The sequence below is a fragment of the Acartia tonsa genome, chromosome 7 (assembly GCF_053477335.1).
Source record: "Acartia tonsa isolate MP-2025a chromosome 7, ASM5347733v1, whole genome shotgun sequence".
NCBI classification, from domain to species: domain Eukaryota; kingdom Metazoa; phylum Arthropoda; class Copepoda; order Calanoida; family Acartiidae; genus Acartia; species Acartia tonsa.
This window is the reverse complement of record NC_137266.1, coordinates 14,627,827-14,650,496: the sequence shown is the minus strand read 5'-3', so window position 1 is coordinate 14,650,496 and position 22,670 is coordinate 14,627,827. Positions and strand designations below refer to the sequence as shown.

General features: G+C 28.7%; 1 protein-coding gene across 5 annotated transcripts in view; it reads right to left on the bottom strand.

Moving 5' to 3' along the window:
• Positions 1 to 22,670, bottom strand: part of CASK (peripheral plasma membrane protein CASK) — a 139,968-nt gene that overhangs the window by 56,964 nt on the left and 60,334 nt on the right. For all 5 annotated transcript variants that reach the window (XM_080167664.1, XM_080167660.1, XM_080167663.1 and 2 more), the window contains 5 exons: positions 14,899 to 14,973; positions 12,200 to 12,311; positions 11,180 to 11,271; positions 1,704 to 1,767; positions 1,248 to 1,322 (listed from right to left, as the gene is read on the bottom strand). In XM_080167664.1, coding sequence (XP_080023790.1) covers positions 1,248 to 1,322; positions 1,704 to 1,767; positions 11,180 to 11,271; positions 12,200 to 12,311; positions 14,899 to 14,973 — 418 coding nt within the window. The remainder of the gene's footprint in view (positions 1 to 1,247; positions 1,323 to 1,703; positions 1,768 to 11,179; positions 11,272 to 12,199; positions 12,312 to 14,898; positions 14,974 to 22,670) is intronic.

Genomic DNA, 22,670 nt, shown 5'->3' with positions numbered 1-22,670 from the left:
TTGAAATTGATTGGGTAAATACAGAATGCGACGAAGCCCAACCTGTCCTACTTTTGGTTAATGTGACGTCATAAAACTGAGGGAGATGAAAGGAGAAGTGGGAAAGAAAACCCCTAAAAATGAGATGGATAATCCCTCATTTTTATGACGTCACAGGAATCAAAAGTAGGACAGATTTGGCATCGTCCAGAATGCCTAAATTAAAGGGACTGTGAACGTAAATTTTTCTCATCTTAATATCAAATCTTAACATTATCTCATTCATAATATCTCACAGATAGAGCAAAACGCGCTTTTGTTTGCTTAAAAAACGGCTTTTTCCGACAATTTTTATAAGGTACGGGGAAAGGAAGAAATTTTCCGTATTATATAAAATGTGCATTAAATTGCTTTTTTCTTCCATTATAGCTAAAATTAAACTTTTTCACATAGTTCTAGATTTTTCCTAACAGTTAAGCTGACTTTTAACATAATCCTTGCTTTAATCCAATGTATAGTTACTTAGAAATTGATAAAATAAGCAATATTTTTTTATTGAAAACCAAATACAATAACAAAGCCAGAAACAGGTTTTTTATTAGTATCCAATTAACTTTAAATGGCCCATCTCTCGCCCACCTTTAATTACAAATTTGTAAATAATAAAGACGCAATATTTCTTTATAAACAGTCTGATAAAAGTGTAAACTAATTCTCCAAAGTGGGTTATTTATTGTTCAACACAATAAAAAAGGATATTATTATTTTATATAACCTATGAGATTCAACCCTTTGTAGACAGTGAGGTATTTTTTTGTCAATAATACAAATTTAAAATATGTCTTTATTACCTAATTACTACGTTATAAAAAAACGAATTGGCAATTTTATAGCATAAAATAAATCCTTAACAGTAAGTAAACTGTTTCAACTATATATGACAAGTTAAATATCCCTACAAACATTATAAGAAACAAAAACGTTCAGATTTTCCCTGTTTTTTCCTTTTTCCCTCTCAAAATACCATAAAATCAAGGCATTATTTCTGGATATTTTTGTGAATAGGACATTTTTGGTTGATCAGTGTAGTGCATGAAATGTGCTTAGTAAATGTTAAGATTTGATAATCAGATGAGAAATTTTTACGTTCACACTCCCTTTAACGTTAAGAGCTATCTGTTACGGACAGACGGAGAGACCATATTTAGATGTAGAAAAGCTTCGCTTTTTACAAGAATCATGTTCATCAGATTAGATGTTGGAATTACCTGAAGAAGAGCTCTGACTCCAGGACAGCAAAGGATCTCTCTAAGCTCCTCAATATCCTCCAGATCATCAGCAATCTATTAAAGATAAATACGTAAGATCTAAGAAAATATACAGATCTTGATGTAAAATAGATCTAGACATTGAAAAATTAAGAAATATAGGAAGATGATGATCTTTCCAGATACTTTTAATCTCTTTGTAAGTTAAATAGTTTATGCTAGACTATATATAAAATTTACACCAATCCAATAAGTAGTCCCATAAGATAAATCTATTAATATTACTTTTTGAAGACCATTATTTTTGAAGTCCATAAAGTCATACAAATGACAAGAAAACAGCTTCAAAAATTTGGATAGGTGGAAAAAGGAAAAACTATATGCCTTTTATTCAAAATGGCAAAAAATGTATAACACAATCTAGGAAAAATACTATAAAAAAAAAACATAGTAAACCTGGAAATAATTTAAAGCAGTGAGACCATCCTTAAGTTTTTCACAAGCATCTGAAGGAGGAAACCTGAAAATGAAAAGAAATATGTATACAATACAATTAATTTATAGCTTCCACAGAAGCTTTGCATAGACCTCAGAATTAAACATACATTTTTTTTTAAATTATCATATAAATTCAAATTTGTAGGCATTGTGTCATGGTAATATAATGTCTATAATAAATCAGCCAAAAACAATGTCAATATATAACTCATTAATTAAATTTCAAAATGATTAAAATGCTTTAATTGGAGCAATTATCTTTTTACAATTGTTTGTTATTAAGACGATTTTAAAAAGTTTCTTAAAATAAACAAAAATGAGAGGGGTTAATATTTCTACACCCATTGTATATGTTGTGGATAATAGAATTAATTTTACAAGTCTACAATAGGAAATCTTAGCTACAAGAAAATTGTAAAGGATACATTTACATGTCTGAAAAGAAAATACAAATATGTAAGCAATTTACTTTTTTGATTCTTTTCATAGAGTACAGAAGCAAAACTATTTTGAGAAAAAATGTACAATAAGTCATTTCGCAGTATTTTCAAACAATGTCTGTACTTCCTTTCAACTTAATTGTAATTCATCTAAATTAATTGTTTGTTTTTGTAAATTTTGTCTCAAGTTACTTATAGGAATCTTAATGGATAAGTTTAATTATGTTAGACCAAATTAACCCTTCTGAAAATTAAGGACATTCCTAGTTTGTAACAACCAATCAATATCTTTGGAGAATAGTATAATTAACATTATACTGTCCCTCTCTCTCTCTCTTTACAAGTTACTACTCCTTGTGACATTTTTTATGTCACTTTTTATAAACCTTAAAACTTTTTATAAACCTATCTTTCTTTACTGTTTACTATTATTAATTTTTAGTTAGGTATTAAATATATTTTAGAAGATAGCATGTAGAATTCTAATAAGTTACAGATGAACAAATTTACTTTTAGAGAAGCTTCGTTGCTTAGAAGTACCTTAAAGTTAGAGTAAAATTATATCCTACATGACTTTTAATTCCCCGGGTTGATTTAAAGCATTAAATGTAAATTATGCAAAATTTAATTGTCACTAAACTGGCAGAAATACTGTGGAGTGGAGCCTGCAGTAAAAGGTTACAAATAAATGGCTTATACATGCATATACATCTTCATGTCAGGATTCTAAAGGGATAAGACAATGACCGATAAATTGATGTACACTCTTAATGATAATTAAAATTAAATTTCCCCTTGTGTAGATTAAAATAAATGGTTAAAGCGTTTAAACACTCAACCTAATGAATCATTCAATCAATCCCCAAAGTTGATAAGCCAATGAATAAGAAAACGTTAAAATAAAACTTTGAAGACTGTTGTAATAAACAGTCCATTGTCCCCTCTTTCTCTGTATTCTATGTATATTATATTATGCATGTTTCATCAAATATGTATTTAGTAGCAAACTATTTTACAGTTTCCTTATTTCAAATGTTTAATAATTTGTTTGAATGTTGCCATTTAAAGAATAAATTTATACTATAAATGTACAGAGAGTAAGGGAGGGGACAATGAATCGAATATTCAATCTTTAGTAGTCTCAGACTTTGGGGACTGGCTTAAAGGGAATGTGCAAAAATTTAGCAGTTTCTGACTGAGTTTGGGTACTTGCGCAAGAAATGCCGCTACTCGCTGTGTTAGTTTTGAATATATATAGTTTTGCAGACAGAGAGTAGTTTAAATAAAAATACACGCCCCCCCCCCCCCTCCCATACTCTATTTCACTCACTTCTTCCCCACCTCCTTTTTTAAAGTGGACGAGAAAGGGAAATGGAGAAGGGAGGTGGGGGAAATAAACAGGATAAAAAGGGGCAGGAAGGCGTGTGGGTCATATTCTTGCCAAGACAGCTAGCAGTTACCCTACACGCCTGCCTGCCCCTTTTTTCCGTGTTCACATCACTTGCCCCCAAATCTCTTTTCTTTTTCCCTGTCATCTGGAGAGCTCCAGGGAGATTTTTTTAGTAATTAATTACAGAATGGTCTTATCAGTCTGTAATACTGGTAATCTAATTTTCAAATGATTGCTTTTTTTCTTGGAACTTTTTTCTTAGTTTATGGTTTTCTAGATTTAATTAACAATCACTTTACAATTTCTACCAAATTTTCTGGATTATTCTGGATTTCATGGCCTTTCTTCAATAACTCCTAAACTGAATTAATTGCCCATTGTCCCCTCCCTTACTCCCTGAGTATAAATGTATAACTATTTGGATCTCCCTTTTAAGGACCTTTTTTGCCTGATAACGCAAATTGTTTTGTGCTCCTTTGTAGCGTTTTGGCTGTTTTAATATTCCCGACGTTTCTGATTGATTTTCAAAGACTCAACTAAAAGTTGGCACAAGGTCCTTGAAAAGGGGATATACAATTTTTCAACCCCTTCCCCCTCTAGTGTTTTACTCTAATATTTAACGACTAAAAACTTAAACTAAGTAATAGTTGAATAGGACAGCCTTAGGTTTAAATAAATTAATTTTAACATTCAAAGCAAACATTTCGTTTACTTAATATGTCATTAGATTTAAACTTAAAATATGTTGCATTGATAGACAAATTAGGTCTTGAAAAATTGAATATGCTTATAATCTAACAAACCAATGGTTAAAGTCATTCTTGTTCTATGTAAATTTGAATCAAATGAAACAGCATAAAGTGCCACCAAATAAGAGGTCATACAATAAAATAACCAATGAAAGGCAAGTATACATTGTGATTGACTAATGGTAAAATTGATACTGGCCTCACATTGGTCATTTTATTGCATGGCGTCATTATTTTGGAGGCATTTTACGCGCGCAGTTTCGAATCAAATTGACAAGACATAAATCCATACAAGAACATAATGCATTTAGCGAGTATTGTCTTCAATTTCAAACAATTTAGTAATATATGTCAAATTAAATTGAATATATTAACACGAGTTTTTCAATATATTTATATGGAACTGTAAATGGTTTAGTAATGATCCGCTAATAAAATAAAACAAATATGTATCCGAAGCCCGAAACGTTTTTAATAAACAAAGCAGCACATAAGCCACCCATTTATTCAACAATTATTATCATAAGTTACATACAATTTTTTAGGTATTTTATAATAAAACTTTATGACTCAGACTTCGGCTGTAAAAATACACGAAATAGTGAAAATAACAAAAAAAAGTAATTCTTTAGCAACATTTGATTTTTTAACTTGCTCTTTTTCTATTTATTATTATATGATAAATGAAATAAAAAATATCTAACTCTCATCGAAATATAAAAGGAAATTACAGAAATTGTCTACATAAATACATTTCAGCCAACACACCCACACACGGTTTCATGGCTATAGGGGTAGGTAAATCTCATATCTATTCTAAGCTTCGATAATTGTTGAGCTTCTGTTCATTTAGGTTCCTTGCTTTAACAAATTCATTATTAAAGTATTCAAAAAAATCTATGAAGACGGAGCAAAATTGCCCTTAAAATGTACGTCCTTATGTTTTTTGTCTACTATGATTTCATCAACGGTAGAACCTGTCATTTCAAAAAGTTTTTAATTGATGAAGGAAAGGTTTTGGGGCTATTTAGGGGGTACGGTAACCCACTAGTCCTTGCCACCAACCCTGGCCCACTAAATTCCACCCCTAGAGGCTAGTTACTAAAATAGAATTTGAACTCTAAAGATTTTTTCATATGTTTATAGATAATATGTAGGACACCTGCCATGTTTGGAGGAAATACAACTAATAGGGAGACTTTGACCCTTAATAAAACTTTTCCTTGTCTTTTTAAAAGCGAAGCTTTTCTATAATTAGGGTCGGTCCGTCCGTCCGAGATAGATAGCTTTTTTCGTTAATTTAGGCATGTTAGAATTGTCCTATCAATTTCAAACTTTGCATGATGATTTCTCTAGTAGTTAGGTACGATTTAGAAAGCGTAGCAACTCTATAATCATTACCAGAATGTCCGTACGTCCATTTTAAACATGTTGATTTTTCTACTTTTTTAGCAACAAATTTTTAAGTGATCTAAATATCCGTTTGATCTGATTTTTGGTATATTGATTCCTGGGACAACAAAGAACAATATTATAAGCGAAGCAACTCTATAATCAAGTCCTAAGAATGTGAGTATGTCCATAAACATTATCCTGTATCAAGCAGTTTTTCAACAAATTTACTTACAATTTTGCTTCGACTATTATACTTTTATTTTCTGATTATTCAGTTCAGACACTATACAAGTGTTAATGTCCGTTTGTCCTACCGTTTCAGTCCTTCGCTTTTATGAATGTTGTCATCCTTGTTATTTTGCATCTACCTATTTAAACAAAATAGCCAACATAACTAATCCAAGGCCCCTGTTGACATCAGATGGAAAATATGAAAATATCCAAAAATTTTCTTTTTATTATTCTTTCATCATTCCCTCGTTGTTGGATGTTATAAATGTGAGAGGCTTTGTCAAAGGATGGGAATAAGTATTCCAAGAACATAACATATGCCATGGAATCTAAAAGCATGGTTTTCTTATAGAATTACAATGGTTAATATTAAGTATTTGACATCTAGAGGATAACATATTATTGTCATTAACGTCTCCATTATTTCCAAGTAATAGAAACTCCTATGTACCATCTACTTGTTGGTTTAATAATGTATTATGATGCACTATCGGCTTCGCCCCTAGCCTATAGGGGCTTTGCCCCAAGAGGTAATTTAAAAAAAAAATTGGAGCTGCCCCAGTATCAAATTCAAATTTTCGGGGGGAAAAATTGCAGCTGCCCCAGTATCAATTTCAAAATTTTCAGGAAAAAAAATTTGGATCTGCCCCAGTATCAAATTCAAAATAAAAAATTGAAGGGGGGGGGGGGTCGGAGTGTCCCACCCCCCAAGAAAATAGCTTAAAACCACCACAGGACCAATATGTATATGCCCTGAAGACTAGAATCCGATCGGTTCAGCAGTTAATCTTAAGGGACGGACGGACAGACTGACGGACGGATGGACAGACATCAAGCTACTTTGTATTATAGATATATCCTTGCTAATATTCGCACATAAGCTAACTACTTTTAAAAAGACGTAATCCAGGTTAAGGCTTATATCATTAATTGTGTCTAATAAAATAGTAATTTTCTGTTCACTTATTTACAAATTCTTACTGAAACATACGTACTTACATCCTAATACTTTTATATATAATTTTTTAGAACAATAATTCCTTTACAGTGGCTGTATATTGAGCTATTAAAGTTAGCAAATTCTTTAGTATTTTTACAACAAATATTATTCTTTATTATAAGTGTGTGAGTAAGTTTAGCAAGATCTTTAAAACAGCTAAAACGAATCCATCCATAATCTTAGTAAATCTTTGTTCTGACCCTAATTAAATTCTATTTCTAAAATGCCTTAGAAGATAGGGGCAGGGCAGCTAGTGCTATATAAAAAAATACATAAAAAGTATTAAACATTTAAATGTGCTCAAAAGGAATTATGTAAAATATGAAAAATTATTCTAAAACATATAACATTTAAAATACAGTATTTATTCTATTGTCAAAAAGTTTTTTAAGTTATGAGTATAAAAACGTTTTGCCTTAAAAGTAGCCAAAAACCTTGATAGATTTGATCTTAAGGTCTAAAATAATAAATAACATAATCACAACTAAAAAGTTTGTACATAGAAAAAACCATGAATAAAACAAAGAAAATGAAAGCAATCTCTTATAAAAATATGATTCCTTGGCTTAAGTGTGAATCCTATAGTTATCTTTTATTTCTACTCTCTTAGATTTGCAACCATTTATTATTTCTATTTTTCTTTTACTACAGCAAAGCTACTCTATAATCTAATAAATGGTGTATGATATCAAATAGAATCACCTCAGATAATTTTTACAAATTTTAAATTGAAAATACTTCAACAAAGTCTTTTTTTGGTGAAAATTTAAAATCATATTTACAATCACCAGAAGTTTTAAAGAAAAAAAATATGTTCTTATTTGTGGATTCTTATCAAGTTTGAATTTTGGAGATATCTTCTAAAGTAACTCCAAAAGAGGTTTCTGATCTTGCCATTTCTGTCAAATGCTTTGCTAATATCAAATACTCAGCATTCAATTCTAATTAGAGTAATTTAAGCCTTTCACTTTCTTAAAAATATATGTAAAAATATCAATGTTATATTTTCTTGCCATGCTTGTGCTTCAACTCTAAATGGAAATAAATCGAATTCAAATTATAACAAAATTTTCTCAAAAAGAGCCTGTAAAAAATTCTAATTAGTGTCGAATTTGACTAAATTATGCCCTTTTTTGTTGATAACACTCAATTTTAGCTTGATCCACTTTTAAATAGACGTGAAATCAGATTATCTAATTATCCTAATTGAATTCTGCTACGCTACAAATTAACATATTTTGTCCTTGTTCACTTTTCTGGTTTGTGTAGCCCAGATAATTTGATACAAGATGCCATTCCTTTTGACTTTTTCTTTCATACTTTAACATTACATTAGATTACTAACTAAGGCTTTAAATTTGCTGTGACAATACTGTTAAACAACACAGGGGAACCGGATAAGGTTACAAACTTTACCAAAAACAGACAATGAAAAATTGGAACAATTTTTTATATTTGTTTCACTTAAAGTTGTTGTTTGTATTTTGCAGAATGTGTTACTTGGATAAGAAAATGTTGTAGTGAGAAACATTGGGAAATTGGCTGTAATGGGTACCATTTTGTAACTATACATTTTCTTTTTGTTTTTGTCATCATTTTTATTATTAACCAGCGGCTGCACCCGTAGAGGCTTCTTTGGGCACTTGAGGTAAAAGGACAAAGTGTCTCAAAAATCAGCCATGTGACGTCATAAAAATGAGGGATTATCCATCTCTTTTTAGGTTTTTTCCCACTTCTCCTCTTATCTCCCTCATTTTATGACGTCACAGGCTGATTTTTGAGACATTTGGTTCTACTACGAGACAGACCATTTTTTAGGGTGGAGAGGGGCTGGAGTGTTTTATCTTGGGAGGGTGTTGCCCCCCCCTCTCAAGAGAACGAGAACAATATCGGTCCAGCGGTTATCGGGATCTTAAGCTACAGACACACAGTTTCACAAAGACTGAAATTCTGTTACATTAGGAATAGAACCTCCTTTGACAATCCCTTCGCTCCGTCCTTTTTTAATACACAGAATATCTATCCCTATTTTTTTTAAATATGGGGCCCCAGAATTGACCAGTTTTCACCATAATAATAAAATTATCACAAGTTGCATTTGCAAATTTTTTTTTTAAGTTTTGTTTTTTTTCTGTTATTATATTAATGTCTGTATGTTGGGCAAATTTGATTATCCTTTTCAAGGAAGCATGATGATAATCAATAATTAAATAGAAGGAGTTATGCACATTCTGTATAGGCAAAGCGACAAATGTCTAAGAAGTAAAGTGATAAATTTTTGTGGTTCTAAAAATGAATGAATAAGTATAGATGTATAACCCAGACAACTACTTTGCCCTAGTGGTGAGCTTTCTGCTCTTGTGTAGCAACTTTGCTGTGTTTATATTTCTAACGCTCTTGTCTGATATTCAAATTCCCAATTGAAAGTCGGCCCAGGGTACCCAACTAGTGGGTAGAGATATACATAGCTCACGTCCCCTATATTGATTAAATTTAATGTTCTAATACAATTAAATTAACCAAGTGTCCACCTCCGGCGAAGTGTGATCTATTATATTTCTGGTGAGATAAATGAGTGATATATATCTCTAGTATAGTTGGGTACGTGATTGAATTACTGTGTTTTAGTACAGATAATTTACTTGTAATATTGTGTAGATCTTTTTTTAAATTGTTGGGACTGCTATTAGAATATCTATCAAAAGTAAGTAGACTTATTTTCGGCAGCATTTTTTAAAATGTATTTTCATGGAAAATTGAATTTTAGCTTTATAATTTATAATAAATGCTTTCAAACATACTTCTAATGCTTGTACCCAGGGAAATAGGGAGGAGACAATGGATTAAATATTCAATTTTGTGGAGTCTCAGACTTTGGGTACTGGCTTAAAGGGAATGTGCAAGAATTTAGCAGTTTCTGACTGAGTTTGGGTACTAGCGCATGAAATGCCGCTACTCGCTGTGTTAGTTTTAAATATATCGCAGACAGAGAGTAGTTTAAATATAAAAGTTAAGAATACACTATACTATAAAAGTTAAGAATACTCTATTTCACTCCCCTCTCCCCCACCTCCCTTTTTTAAAGCATATTATAGGGAAAGGGAGGTTGGGGCAAGGGGAATAAACAGGATAAAAAGGAGATTTTCCTAGTAATTAATTACAGAATGGTTACGTCTGTCTGATATACTGGTAATCTAGATTTCAAATGATTGCTTTTTTTCTTGGAACTTTTTTTTTAGTTTATAGTTTATTTAATTTAATTAACAAACCCTTTACAATTTCCTCCACATTTTCTGGATTAATCTGGATTTCATAGCCTTTCTTTGAAAACTCTTAAATTGAATTAATTGCCCATTGTCCCCTCCCTTACTCCATGGCTTGTACCTCTAGAAAAAGAGCAACTACCCAAATTTAAACTATATTAAAAACAAGATATTCAAATATTTTTGTTATTTACTATAGCATGGAAAAAACTTGTAAGGGTTTTCAAAAGAATTATTTACATTTGAATAGCAAGGAGATTAGGTATTTACATTGATTACAAAACAATGACCTATCTTAATTAAGAATAAATAAACGTTCCCACTACACAGTAATCGAATCGAGTACCTAACTAAATAAGATGTATTCGAGCCTTTCAGCCTTATTAATCCATTCATATCATAAATATGATATTCTATGTACTCACATAAAAAATACTCCAATAATAAAAATGTAAGTAAGCATGCATTTCAGATATTTATCAATGTTGGTTTTTTCAACTTTAACGCATATTATTGTAACTTTAATTAACCCTTAAAGATCGGGTCCCTAGCAAACCCCTATTAAAGGAGAAAAAAGGCTTCCTTAACCCCCAAAAATTTTGAAACCCCTTTTCATATACTTTTATATTTAATTTTAGACTAAATGATACGATTGCTAGAATCACATAAATTCAATGGATACAATTCCAATAATTCCTATCGACTAAAAGTTAAAACGGCTGACTTGTCATTAGACAAGCTGTTATTAAAATGAAATATATGATAATTTTGCTATTAAGTAAAAGTGTTAAAGTCTGTCAAAATAGCGACATAACATAATTTATGACATAAAAGATACTTATTTATGTTAATCAACGAACTACAGATAATTTTAAATGGTCAGGCTTTTTAAAATGAATGATAGAAGCATTTGAAATTAGGTGGGAAGGGGAAAAACCAACCAAACGTGGAAATCTAAACACTAACCTGAATGGTCTGTATGAATTTGTGCTGATTTGATCATAGAGATTTAATAAGGTCTGTAATTGTTCATCTTCTAGTATACCAGCTAGAATGTCCTGAAATAATTACAAATTAAGACTTAAATTAGGCATTTTTACCACTTTAAACTGCTTAATGTTTTTTTTTATAGTTTTATTTCATGTTTCTTAAGGGGTTAAATAACTGTATATCCCCACCCTGTGGACCATGTGCCGACTTTCAATTGGGTATCTGAATATCGGCCAATAGAGTTGGAAAAATTAACACAGCCAATTTGCTAAAAAAAAACAGAAAGCAATTTGCAGCAGACGAAAAAAGGTCCCGAACGCTGGATCCAGGTAGTTTAAAATGGATATCATCTAGACTATCAAGAATAATAATTACTAACCTGATCTTTATGTTAGTAATACAGTGGATATCATCTAGACTATCAAGAATAATAATTACTAACCTGATCTTTATGTTTAGACTCAGTAATACAGTGGATATTATCTAGACTATCAAGAATAATAATTACTAACCTGACCTTTATGTTTAGACTCAGTAATACAGTGAATACATCTAAACTATCAAGAATAATAATTACTAACCTGATCTTTATGTTTAGACTCAGTAATACAGTGGATATTATCTAGACTATCAAGAATAATAATTACTAACCTGACCTTTATGTTTAGACTCAGTAATACAGTGAATACATCTAAACTATCAAGAATAATAATTACTAACCTGATCTTTATGTTTAGACTCAGTAATACAGTGGATACATCTAGACTATCAAGAATAATAATTACTAACCTGATCTTTATGTTTAGACTCAGTAATACAGTGGATACATCTAGACTATCAATAATAATAATTACTAACCTGATTTTTATGTTTAGACTCAGTAATACAGTGGATACATCTAGACTATCAAGAATAATAATTACTAACCTGATCTTTATGTTTAGACTCAGTAATACAGTGAATACATCTAGACTATCAAGAATAATAATTACTAACCTGATCTTTATGTTTAGACTCAGTAATACAGTGGATATCATCTAGACTATCAAGAACAAGGCCGACAGTGGCTGAAGTAATTTCATCCTCCGTATTCTCGAGACCATCACAGCTAAAAACAAGAAAATGTTTAACATTTCCACAATTTTTTGGTCAACATTTTTAAATGATGAATTAGTGATGCTGTAAACTTTTCACTCAATTATTTTTTTTACACTTCTAAGGTCAAAATGATAATGTGTTTTTATGTATGAATTTGCAGGGAGGTAGGGGCCATTGGGCTGTTGATTATACTAGTCCCCAAAGTTTTACAATAACCTGTTCTTATACGTTGCCTTAACAACTTTGGTGACTTTCTTGAATTTTTATTGGTTGGTTTCAACCACTAATTGCAATCTACAGAAAGGGTAATTTTTGTTTCATCATTGGGTATGTACATTAAATTATCCATTTAGAGCTCTGATGGATTTGTATTGTGTGAGTAAGTAGGACGTGTTGAACCATAATTTGTGCTACAATTTGGAGCCCTGTTAATGAATTTCAAGGAAAAAGGATGAAAATTGTTAAAGAAGAGAAAAGTTGAAAAGTTTTGCCTTGATATTTCAACAAAGTGCATTTTTAACATGTTTTCACAAAACAGGAAATTTAAATCTAATCACCATTTATTAACAAAATATCAGAGGTTGCTGTAAAAATGAATCTTAACTTTATATATGTTAAAGTAACAGGATATCTATCTCTCTGTATGTCTGTAAATCTCGCAAGCCGCTGGACTTATTTAGGTCAAATGAAGGTTTATAACTATTTTGGGATAAGGGTACCTACACCCTGCCAAGAGAAACAGCCCTTGGAAAAAAATACCACCCCAAAGAAATTTTCCTTAAAAATCTAAGTGGAAAGTGGTGTGTTGACATAACCGCCCACCCTCACATCAAGTGCTCCTAGAGGCCTTTAGGTGCACAGCTACTAATAAAATGGAAGTGTATAGTTCAATACTAATTTTGAGAAGCCAAGCTATTATATTACTCACTTTGTCAGTCTGTATGTCTATAACGCTAATAACGCTATAAAAGAAAGGCGGCTATTTTTGAAGATTATCTCTTAAATGAAGGAGTATCAAGAATATACTTTGTCCGTTGGTTTGTCGGTCAGGCTCAGGGAGACAAAATGCAACTTCTTTGACTATCATTAGGGAAAGAATGACAAAAAAATATTTTTTAAAAAGATTTTTTAACCAATAAACATCTACACTGTAACTTATAAGAAATCTTTTAAATGGACGTGAAGCCCTTAAAAAAGATTAAATATATTTTATTTACCCAATACCATGCTACCATTCTTTTTTTTTAATTTAAAACTGCACAATTTTGTATGATATATCATTTTTTCAATGTATTTCTGCTTTTAGAAGGAGAGTAAATTTGATTTACTGATGAAGATAAAATAAATTTATTTTAAAATGAGATAAGGATTTTTATTAAAGAGAATCTAATAAATTATCTCAGAATCAAATTGATACCAACGTACTTAGTTCAACTTAATGTTAGTGCATCAGTTAACTTTTAGGTTAAACTATTTAAGTAAGATATTTTTTCTCGAATGTTTATTTATAAACCTTACATGTAAGAGAAACTCATTTTAATAATCATATTCATGATAATAACTTCTTTTTATAAAATATAAAAATTATCAAAAGTCTTTAATATTTTGATAAATATATAAAAATTTACCAAAATATGACTTTTCATTAAGTAAAAAACATTTCATTTTTCACTTAAAATATGCTTTGCCCAGAGAAGAGAGGATCGACGTTCTATTACATTTTACTAGTCCCCAAAGATTATCATTTTTAAGCTTCAAAATAATTGTTAAAAATTAGCAGTGTCTAAACTTTTCCTGTAATAATTTTAAACTTGAAAACAAGTAGTAATATTGTTTTCGTATTCATTCGAATCCGGTGGATAGGAACCGGTTCTCATCCATACGAAAAAACTATGTCTAGCATCGTATTATATCCAGTTTTCTACGAATATAGAAATGTACAATCACAAGATTAAAACTAGTTTTTTTTAGCCGGTGCCTTCGGCACCACGGGGCTAAAAAAACTTTAATCTCATAATTGTACATTCTATATCCGCGGAACGCTGTTTATAATACGATACGAGAAATAACTATTATCAGTTTATTTATCTTATCCCTTAAGATCCGTGATTTTGGTGCATTATTGTTGGTAATCATTCAATAGACAAATATGGTGAGTTTAGCAAAGAATTCATTGTGACTTAGTAACCTAATTATAGAAAAGATTGGCGTTTCCCCTCAAACTGCTGTGTTGAGCACAGAATCCCCTTCGTAACTCAAGACAGGGAAGGGGGCTAACCCTACAAAGCCATTTCCTGTGATGCCTTAATCCTACCCTGTACCTTTATAACCTAACCTAACCTGACCTAACTTATTTCAAGGGGGTGAATTTCTGTGCCCACCAGGTAAAGTGTTAAAAGCTAAAATACATTAAAAGAATAGAGAGGCCAACAGCTTTATATAAATTATAGACAGCTATAAATGATATTGATATTAGGACTGGGTTAATGCATTGTAATAATACTAGCGGCTGCTCTCCTAGCATTTAGGATCTATTCGAAGTGTAGGGAGAGTAGAAAAATAGCCTAAAACCATAAACAATTATTTGATGTACTGACCTTATAGGATCTGCATTGAAAAGTGTCCACTTTGGTGAGCTTACAGCAGATAAGACAGACCCCTTCAATTTCCTCCTTAACAAAACATAATTTATAACTATAAATTTATTTTATAAGGATGACAACATCCATAAAAGCGAAGCTCAGCATTCAAGATGGTTATACTGACTACTTTGTTATGATTAAAGAGAGACTGCGCTTTCTAAATTGTACCTTGCTGTTACTGGAATCATCATGTCTAACCCTGAGGGGCTACTAGTGCCTAGTAAACAATATAACCTAACCTAATATGATGTAAACTGTACAGTTTAAAGTAACATACTTACAAACGAAAACTACCTCCCCTCCTTTTTTACTTTTAATTTATTTAAAAATAAGGGTAAAGGGTTTCTGTGATTAACAAGGTACTTTAAGGGTAAAGGCCTATTTATCTTGAGAATAAAGTCCCTGACCTCTCTCTTTTAAGCTGCGCTTCAGTGAATGCAACACTTTAATTTTTCTATTGTGTGCAGGGTTATGGCATCTGTAGAAAGAAAATAGTACTTTTTGGTATGTTAGAATATTTCTACCGATTTCAAACTTGGCATTATTCCTCTAACAGCTTTTTTTATAATTTAGAAAGCGTAGCATTTCTATAACCATTACACAACATATTTTATAGGAATACTAATTCTTGGGATGATTAGACTTAATGTTATCAATCGAAGGACCTCTATGATTAAGCTTAAAATTGTTTAAGCATCCTTTATAATGTAGTGGCCAGGCAGGATTTAGGCTAGTTGTGCTGCTTTGTAATTGTGTTATTCTTGTTTATTCAATTAATATGTTGTATCAATCATGAAATTGATTAATAAGATTCCTCGTAATGATCATTTAGTGCTTTTAAACAATAAAATTATACTTTCTATCAATGAACTTATGTTGTGAATCGGTAGCGTAGCAACTATATAAATTGCTATTGTGAAGTGAAAGTTATTCTTAATTTACTTTAGCTAACCGTCACTACAATCAAAGTAAATCTTGGATAGATATGGATAAAAATTATTTTCATACCTATATATACTATTAAATATATATATGCGTTGTTACTACATAATGAAGCAATCAATTTAGACCAACATTTTCCGAGCTCTTTAGCTACAGACAAGAAAACCTTACTGCTTTATATAGGATTGGTTGAAAGTGTTTTTAAAAAATTCTCCATTCCTTTAATCCCTGATTTCCCATTGCACAAATTTTAACATTTTAACAACAATCGACCATACAGAATTTTAATATTGAGCCAGGGATATAGTAATAGGATGATAGAATATAAATAATTCTACCATACAGAATTTTAATATTGAGCCAGGGATATAGTAATGGGATAATAGAATATAAATAATTCTACCATACAGAATTTTAATATTGAGCCAGGGATATAGTAATAGAATAATAGAATATAAATAATTCTACCATACAGAATTTTAATATTGAACCAGGGATATAGTAATAGGATAATAGAATATAAATAATTCTACCATATAGAATTTTAATATTAAAACAGGGATATGAGTAATAGGATAATAGAATATAAATAATTCTACCATACAGAATTTTAATATTGAGCCAGGGATATAGTAATAGGATAATAGAATATAAATAATTCTACCATACAGAATTTTAATATTGAGCCAGGGATATAGTAATAGGATAATAGAATATAAATAATTCTACCATATAGAATTTTAATATTAAAACAGGGATATAGTAATAGGATAATAGAATATAAATAATTCTACCATACAGAATTTTAATATTGAGCCAGGGATATAGTAATAGGATAATAGAATATAAATAATTCTACCATACAGAATTTTAATATTGAGCCAGGGATATAGTAATAGGATAATAGAATATAAATAATTCTACCATACAGAATTTTAATATTAAGCCAGGAATATAGTAATAGGATAATAGAATATAAATAATTCTACCATACAGAATTTTAATATTAAGCCAGGAATATAGTAATAGGATAATAGAATATAAATAATTCTACCATACAGAATTTTAATATTAAGCCAGGGATATAGTAATAGGATAATAGAATATAAATAATTCTACCATACAGAATTTTAATATTAAGCCAGGAATATAGTAATAGGATAATAGAATATAAATAATTCCACCATACAGAATTTTAATATTGAGCCAGGGATATAGTAATAGGATAATAGAATATAAATAATTCTACCATACAGAATTTTAATATTAAGCCAGGAATATAGTAATAGGATAATAGAATATAAATAATTCCACCATACAGAATTTTAATATTGAGCCAGGGATATAGTAATAGGATAATAGAATATAAATAATTCTACCATACAGAATTTTAATATTAAGCCAGGAATATAGTAATAGGATAATAGAATATAAATAATTCTACCATACAGAATTTTAATATTAAGCCAGGAATATAGTAATAGGATAATAGAATATAAATAATTCTACCATACAGAATTTTAATATTAAGCCAGGGATATAGTAATAGGATAATAGAATATAAATAATTCTACCATACAGAATTTTAATATTAAGCCAGGAATATAGTAATAGGATAATAGAATATAAATAATTCCACCATACAGAATTTTAATATTGAGCCAGGGATATAGTAATAGGATAATAGAATATAAATAATTCTACCATACAGAATTTTAATATTAAGCCAGGAATATAGTAATAGGATAATAGAATATAAATAATTCCACCATACAGAATTTTAATATTGAGCCAGGGATATAGTAATAGGATAATAGATATAATTCTACCATACAGAATTTTAATATTGAGCCAGGGATATAGTAATAGGATAATAGAATATAAATAATTCTACCATATAGAATTTTAATATTAAAACAGGGATATAGTAATAGGATAATAGAATATAAATAATTCTACCATACAGAATTTTAATATTGAGCCAGGGATATAGTAATAGAATAATAGAATATAAATAATTCCACCATACAGAATTTTAATATTGAGCCAGGGATATAGTAATAGGATAATAGAATATAAATAATTCTACCATACAGAATATTAATATTAAACCAGGGATATAGTAATAGGATAATAGAATATAAATAATTCTACCATACAGAATTTTAATATTGAACCAGGGATATAGTAATAGGATAATAGAATATAAATAATTCTACCATACAGAATTTTAATATTAAGCCAGGGATATAGTAATAGGATAATAGAATATAAATAATTCTACCATACAGAATTTTAATATTAAGCCAGGAATATAGTAATAGGATAATAGAATATAAATAATTCTACCATACAGAATTTTAATATTAAGCCAGGGATATAGTAATAGGATAATAGAATATAAATAATTCTACCATACAGAATTTTAATATTAAGCCAGGAATATAGTAATAGGATAATAGAATATAAATAATTCCACCATACAGAATTTTAATATTGAGCCAGGGATATAGTAATAGGATAATAGAATATAAATAATTCTACCATACAGAATTTTAATATTAAAACAGGGATATAGTAATAGGATAATAGAATATAAATAATTCCACCATACAGAATTTTAATATTGAGCCAGGGATATAGTAATAGGATAATAGAATATAAATAATTCTACCATACAGAATTTTAATATTGAGCCAGGGATATAGTAATAGGATAATAGAATATAAATAATTCTACCATATAGAATTTTAATATTAAAACAGGGATATAGTAATAGGATAATAGAATATAAATAATTCTACCATACAGAATTTTAATATTAAGCCAGGAATATAGTAATAGGATAATAGAATATAAATAATTCTACCATACAGAATTTTAATATTAAGCCAGGGATATAGTAATAGGATAATAGAATATAAATAATTCTACCATACAGAATTTTAATATTAAGCCAGGAATATAGTAATAGGATAATAGAATATAAATAATTCCACCATACAGAATTTTAATATTGAGCCAGGGATATAGTAATAGGATAATAGAATATAAATAATTCTACCATACAGAATTTTAATATTAAGCCAGGAATATAGTAATAGGATAATAGAATATAAATAATTCCACCATACAGAATTTTAATATTGAGCCAGGGATATAGTAATAGGATAATAGAATATAAATAATTCTACCATACAGAATTTTAATATTAAGCCAGGAATATAGTAATAGGATAATAGAATATAAATAATTCTACCATACAGAATTTTAATATTAAGCCAGGAATATAGTAATAGGATAATAGAATATAAATAATTCTACCATACAGAATTTTAATATTAAGCCAGGGATATAGTAATAGGATAATAGAATATAAATAATTCTACCATACAGAATTTTAATATTAAGCCAGGAATATAGTAATAGGATAATAGAATATAAATAATTCCACCATACAGAATTTTAATATTGAGCCAGGGATATAGTAATAGGATAATAGAATATAAATAATTCTACCATACAGAATTTTAATATTAAGCCAGGAATATAGTAATAGGATAATAGAATATAAATAATTCCACCATACAGAATTTTAATATTGAGCCAGGGATATAGTAATAGGATAATAGATATAATTCTACCATACAGAATTTTAATATTGAGCCAGGGATATAGTAATAGGATAATAGAATATAAATAATTCTACCATATAGAATTTTAATATTAAAACAGGGATATAGTAATAGGATAATAGAATATAAATAATTCTACCATACAGAATTTTAATATTGAGCCAGGGATATAGTAATAGAATAATAGAATATAAATAATTCCACCATACAGAATTTTAATATTGAGCCAGGGATATAGTAATAGGATAATAGAATATAAATAATTCTACCATACAGAATATTAATATTAAACCAGGGATATAGTAATAGGATAATAGAATATAAATAATTCTACCATACAGAATTTTAATATTGAACCAGGGATATAGTAATAGGATAATAGAATATAAATAATTCTACCATACAGAATTTTAATATTAAGCCAGGGATATAGTAATAGGATAATAGAATATAAATAATTCTACCATACAGAATTTTAATATTAAGCCAGGAATATAGTAATAGGATAATAGAATATAAATAATTCTACCATACAGAATTTTAATATTAAGCCAGGGATATAGTAATAGGATAATAGAATATAAATAATTCTACCATACAGAATTTTAATATTAAGCCAGGAATATAGTAATAGGATAATAGAATATAAATAATTCCACCATACAGAATTTTAATATTGAGCCAGGGATATAGTAATAGGATAATAGAATATAAATAATTCTACCATACAGAATTTTAATATTAAGCCAGGAATATAGTAATAGGATAATAGAATATAAATAATTCCACCATACAGAATTTTAATATTGAGCCAGGGATATAGTAATAGGATAATAGATATAATTCTACCATACAGAATTTTAATATTGAGCCAGGGATATAGTAATAGGATAATAGAATATAAATAATTCTACCATATAGAATTTTAATATTAAAACAGGGATATAGTAATAGGATAATAGAATATAAATAATTCTACCATACAGAATTTTAATATTGAGCCAGGGATATAGTAATAGAATAATAGAATATAAATAATTCCACCATACAGAATTTTAATATTGAGCCAGGGATATAGTAATAGGATAATAGAATATAAATAATTCTACCATACAGAATATTAATATTAAACCAGGGATATAGTAATAGGATAATAGAATATAAATAATTCTACCATACAGAATTTTAATATTGAACCAGGGATATAGTAATAGGATAATAGAATATAAATAATTCTACCATACAGAATTTTAATATTAAGCCAGGGATATAGTAATAGGATAATAGAACATAAATAATTCTACCATACAGAATTTTAATATTAAGCCAGGAATATAGTAATAGGATAATAGAATATAAATAATTCTACCATACAGAATTTTAATATTAAGCCAGGGATATAGTAATAGGATAATAGAATATAAATAATTCTACCATACAGAATTTTAATATTAAGCCAGGAATATAGTAATAGGATAATAGAATATAAATAATTCCACCATACAGAATTTTAATATTGAGCCAGGGATATAGTAATAGGATAATAGAATATAAATAATTCTACCATACAGAATTTTAATATTAAAACAGGGATATAGTAATAGGATAATAGAATATAAATAATTCCACCATACAGAATTTTAATATTGAGCCAGGGATATAGTAATAGGATAATAGAATATAAATAATTCTACCATACAGAATTTTAATATTGAGCCAGGGATATAGTAATAGGATAATAGAATATAAATAATTCTACCATATAGAATTTTAATATTAAAACAGGGATATAGTAATAGGATAATAGAATATAAATAATTCTACCATACAGAATTTTAATATTAAGCCAGGGATATAGTAATAGGATAATAGAATATAAATAATTCTACCATACAGAATTTTAATATTAAGCCAGGAATATAGTAATAGGATAATAGAATATAAATAATTCTACCATACAGAATTTTAATATTAAAACAGGGATATAGTAATAGGATAATAGAATATAAATAATTCCACCATACAGAATTTTAATATTGAGCCAGGGATATAGTAATAGGATAATAGAATATAAATAATTCTACCATACAGAATTTTAATATTGAGCCAGGGATATAGTAATAGGATAATAGAATATAAATAATTCTACCATATAGAATTTTAATATTAAAACAGGGATATAGTAATAGGATAATAGAATATAAATAATTCTACCATACAGAATTTTAATATTGAGCCAGGGATATAGTAATAGGATAATAGAATATAAATAATTCTACCATACAGAATTTTAATATTGAGCCAGGGATATAGTAATAGGATAATAGAATATAAATAATTCTACCATACAGAATTTTAATATTAAGCCAGGAATATAGTAATAGGATAATAGAATATAAATAATTCTACCATACAGAATTTTAATATTAAGCCAGGAATATAGTAATAGGATAATAGAATATAAATAATTCTACCATACAGAATTTTAATATTAAGCCAGGAATATAGTAATAGGATAATAGAATATAAATAATTCTACCATACAGAATTTTAATATTAAGCCAGGGATATAGTAATAGGATAATAGAATATAAATAATTCTACCATACAGAATTTTAATATTAAGCCAGGAATATAGTAATAGGATAATAGAATATAAATAATTCTACCATACAGAATTTTAATATTGAACCAGGGATATAGTAATAGGATAATAGAATATAAATAATTCCACCATACAGAATTTTAATATTAAGCCAGGGATATAGTAATAGAATAATAGAATATAAATAATTCTACCATACAGAATTTTAATATTAAGCCAGGGATATAGTAATAGAATAATAGAATATAAATAATTCTACCATACAGAATTTTAATATTGAACCAGGGATATAGTAATAGAATAATAGAATATAAATAATTCCACCATACAGAATTTTAATATTAAAACAGGGATATAGTAATAGAATAATAGAATATAAATAATTCCACCATACAGAATTTTAATATTGAGCCAGGGATATAGTAATAGGATAATAGAATATAAATAATTCTACCATACAGAATATTAATATTAAACCAGGGATATAGTAATAGGATAATAGAATATAAATAATTCTATCATACAGATTTTAATATTGAGCCAGG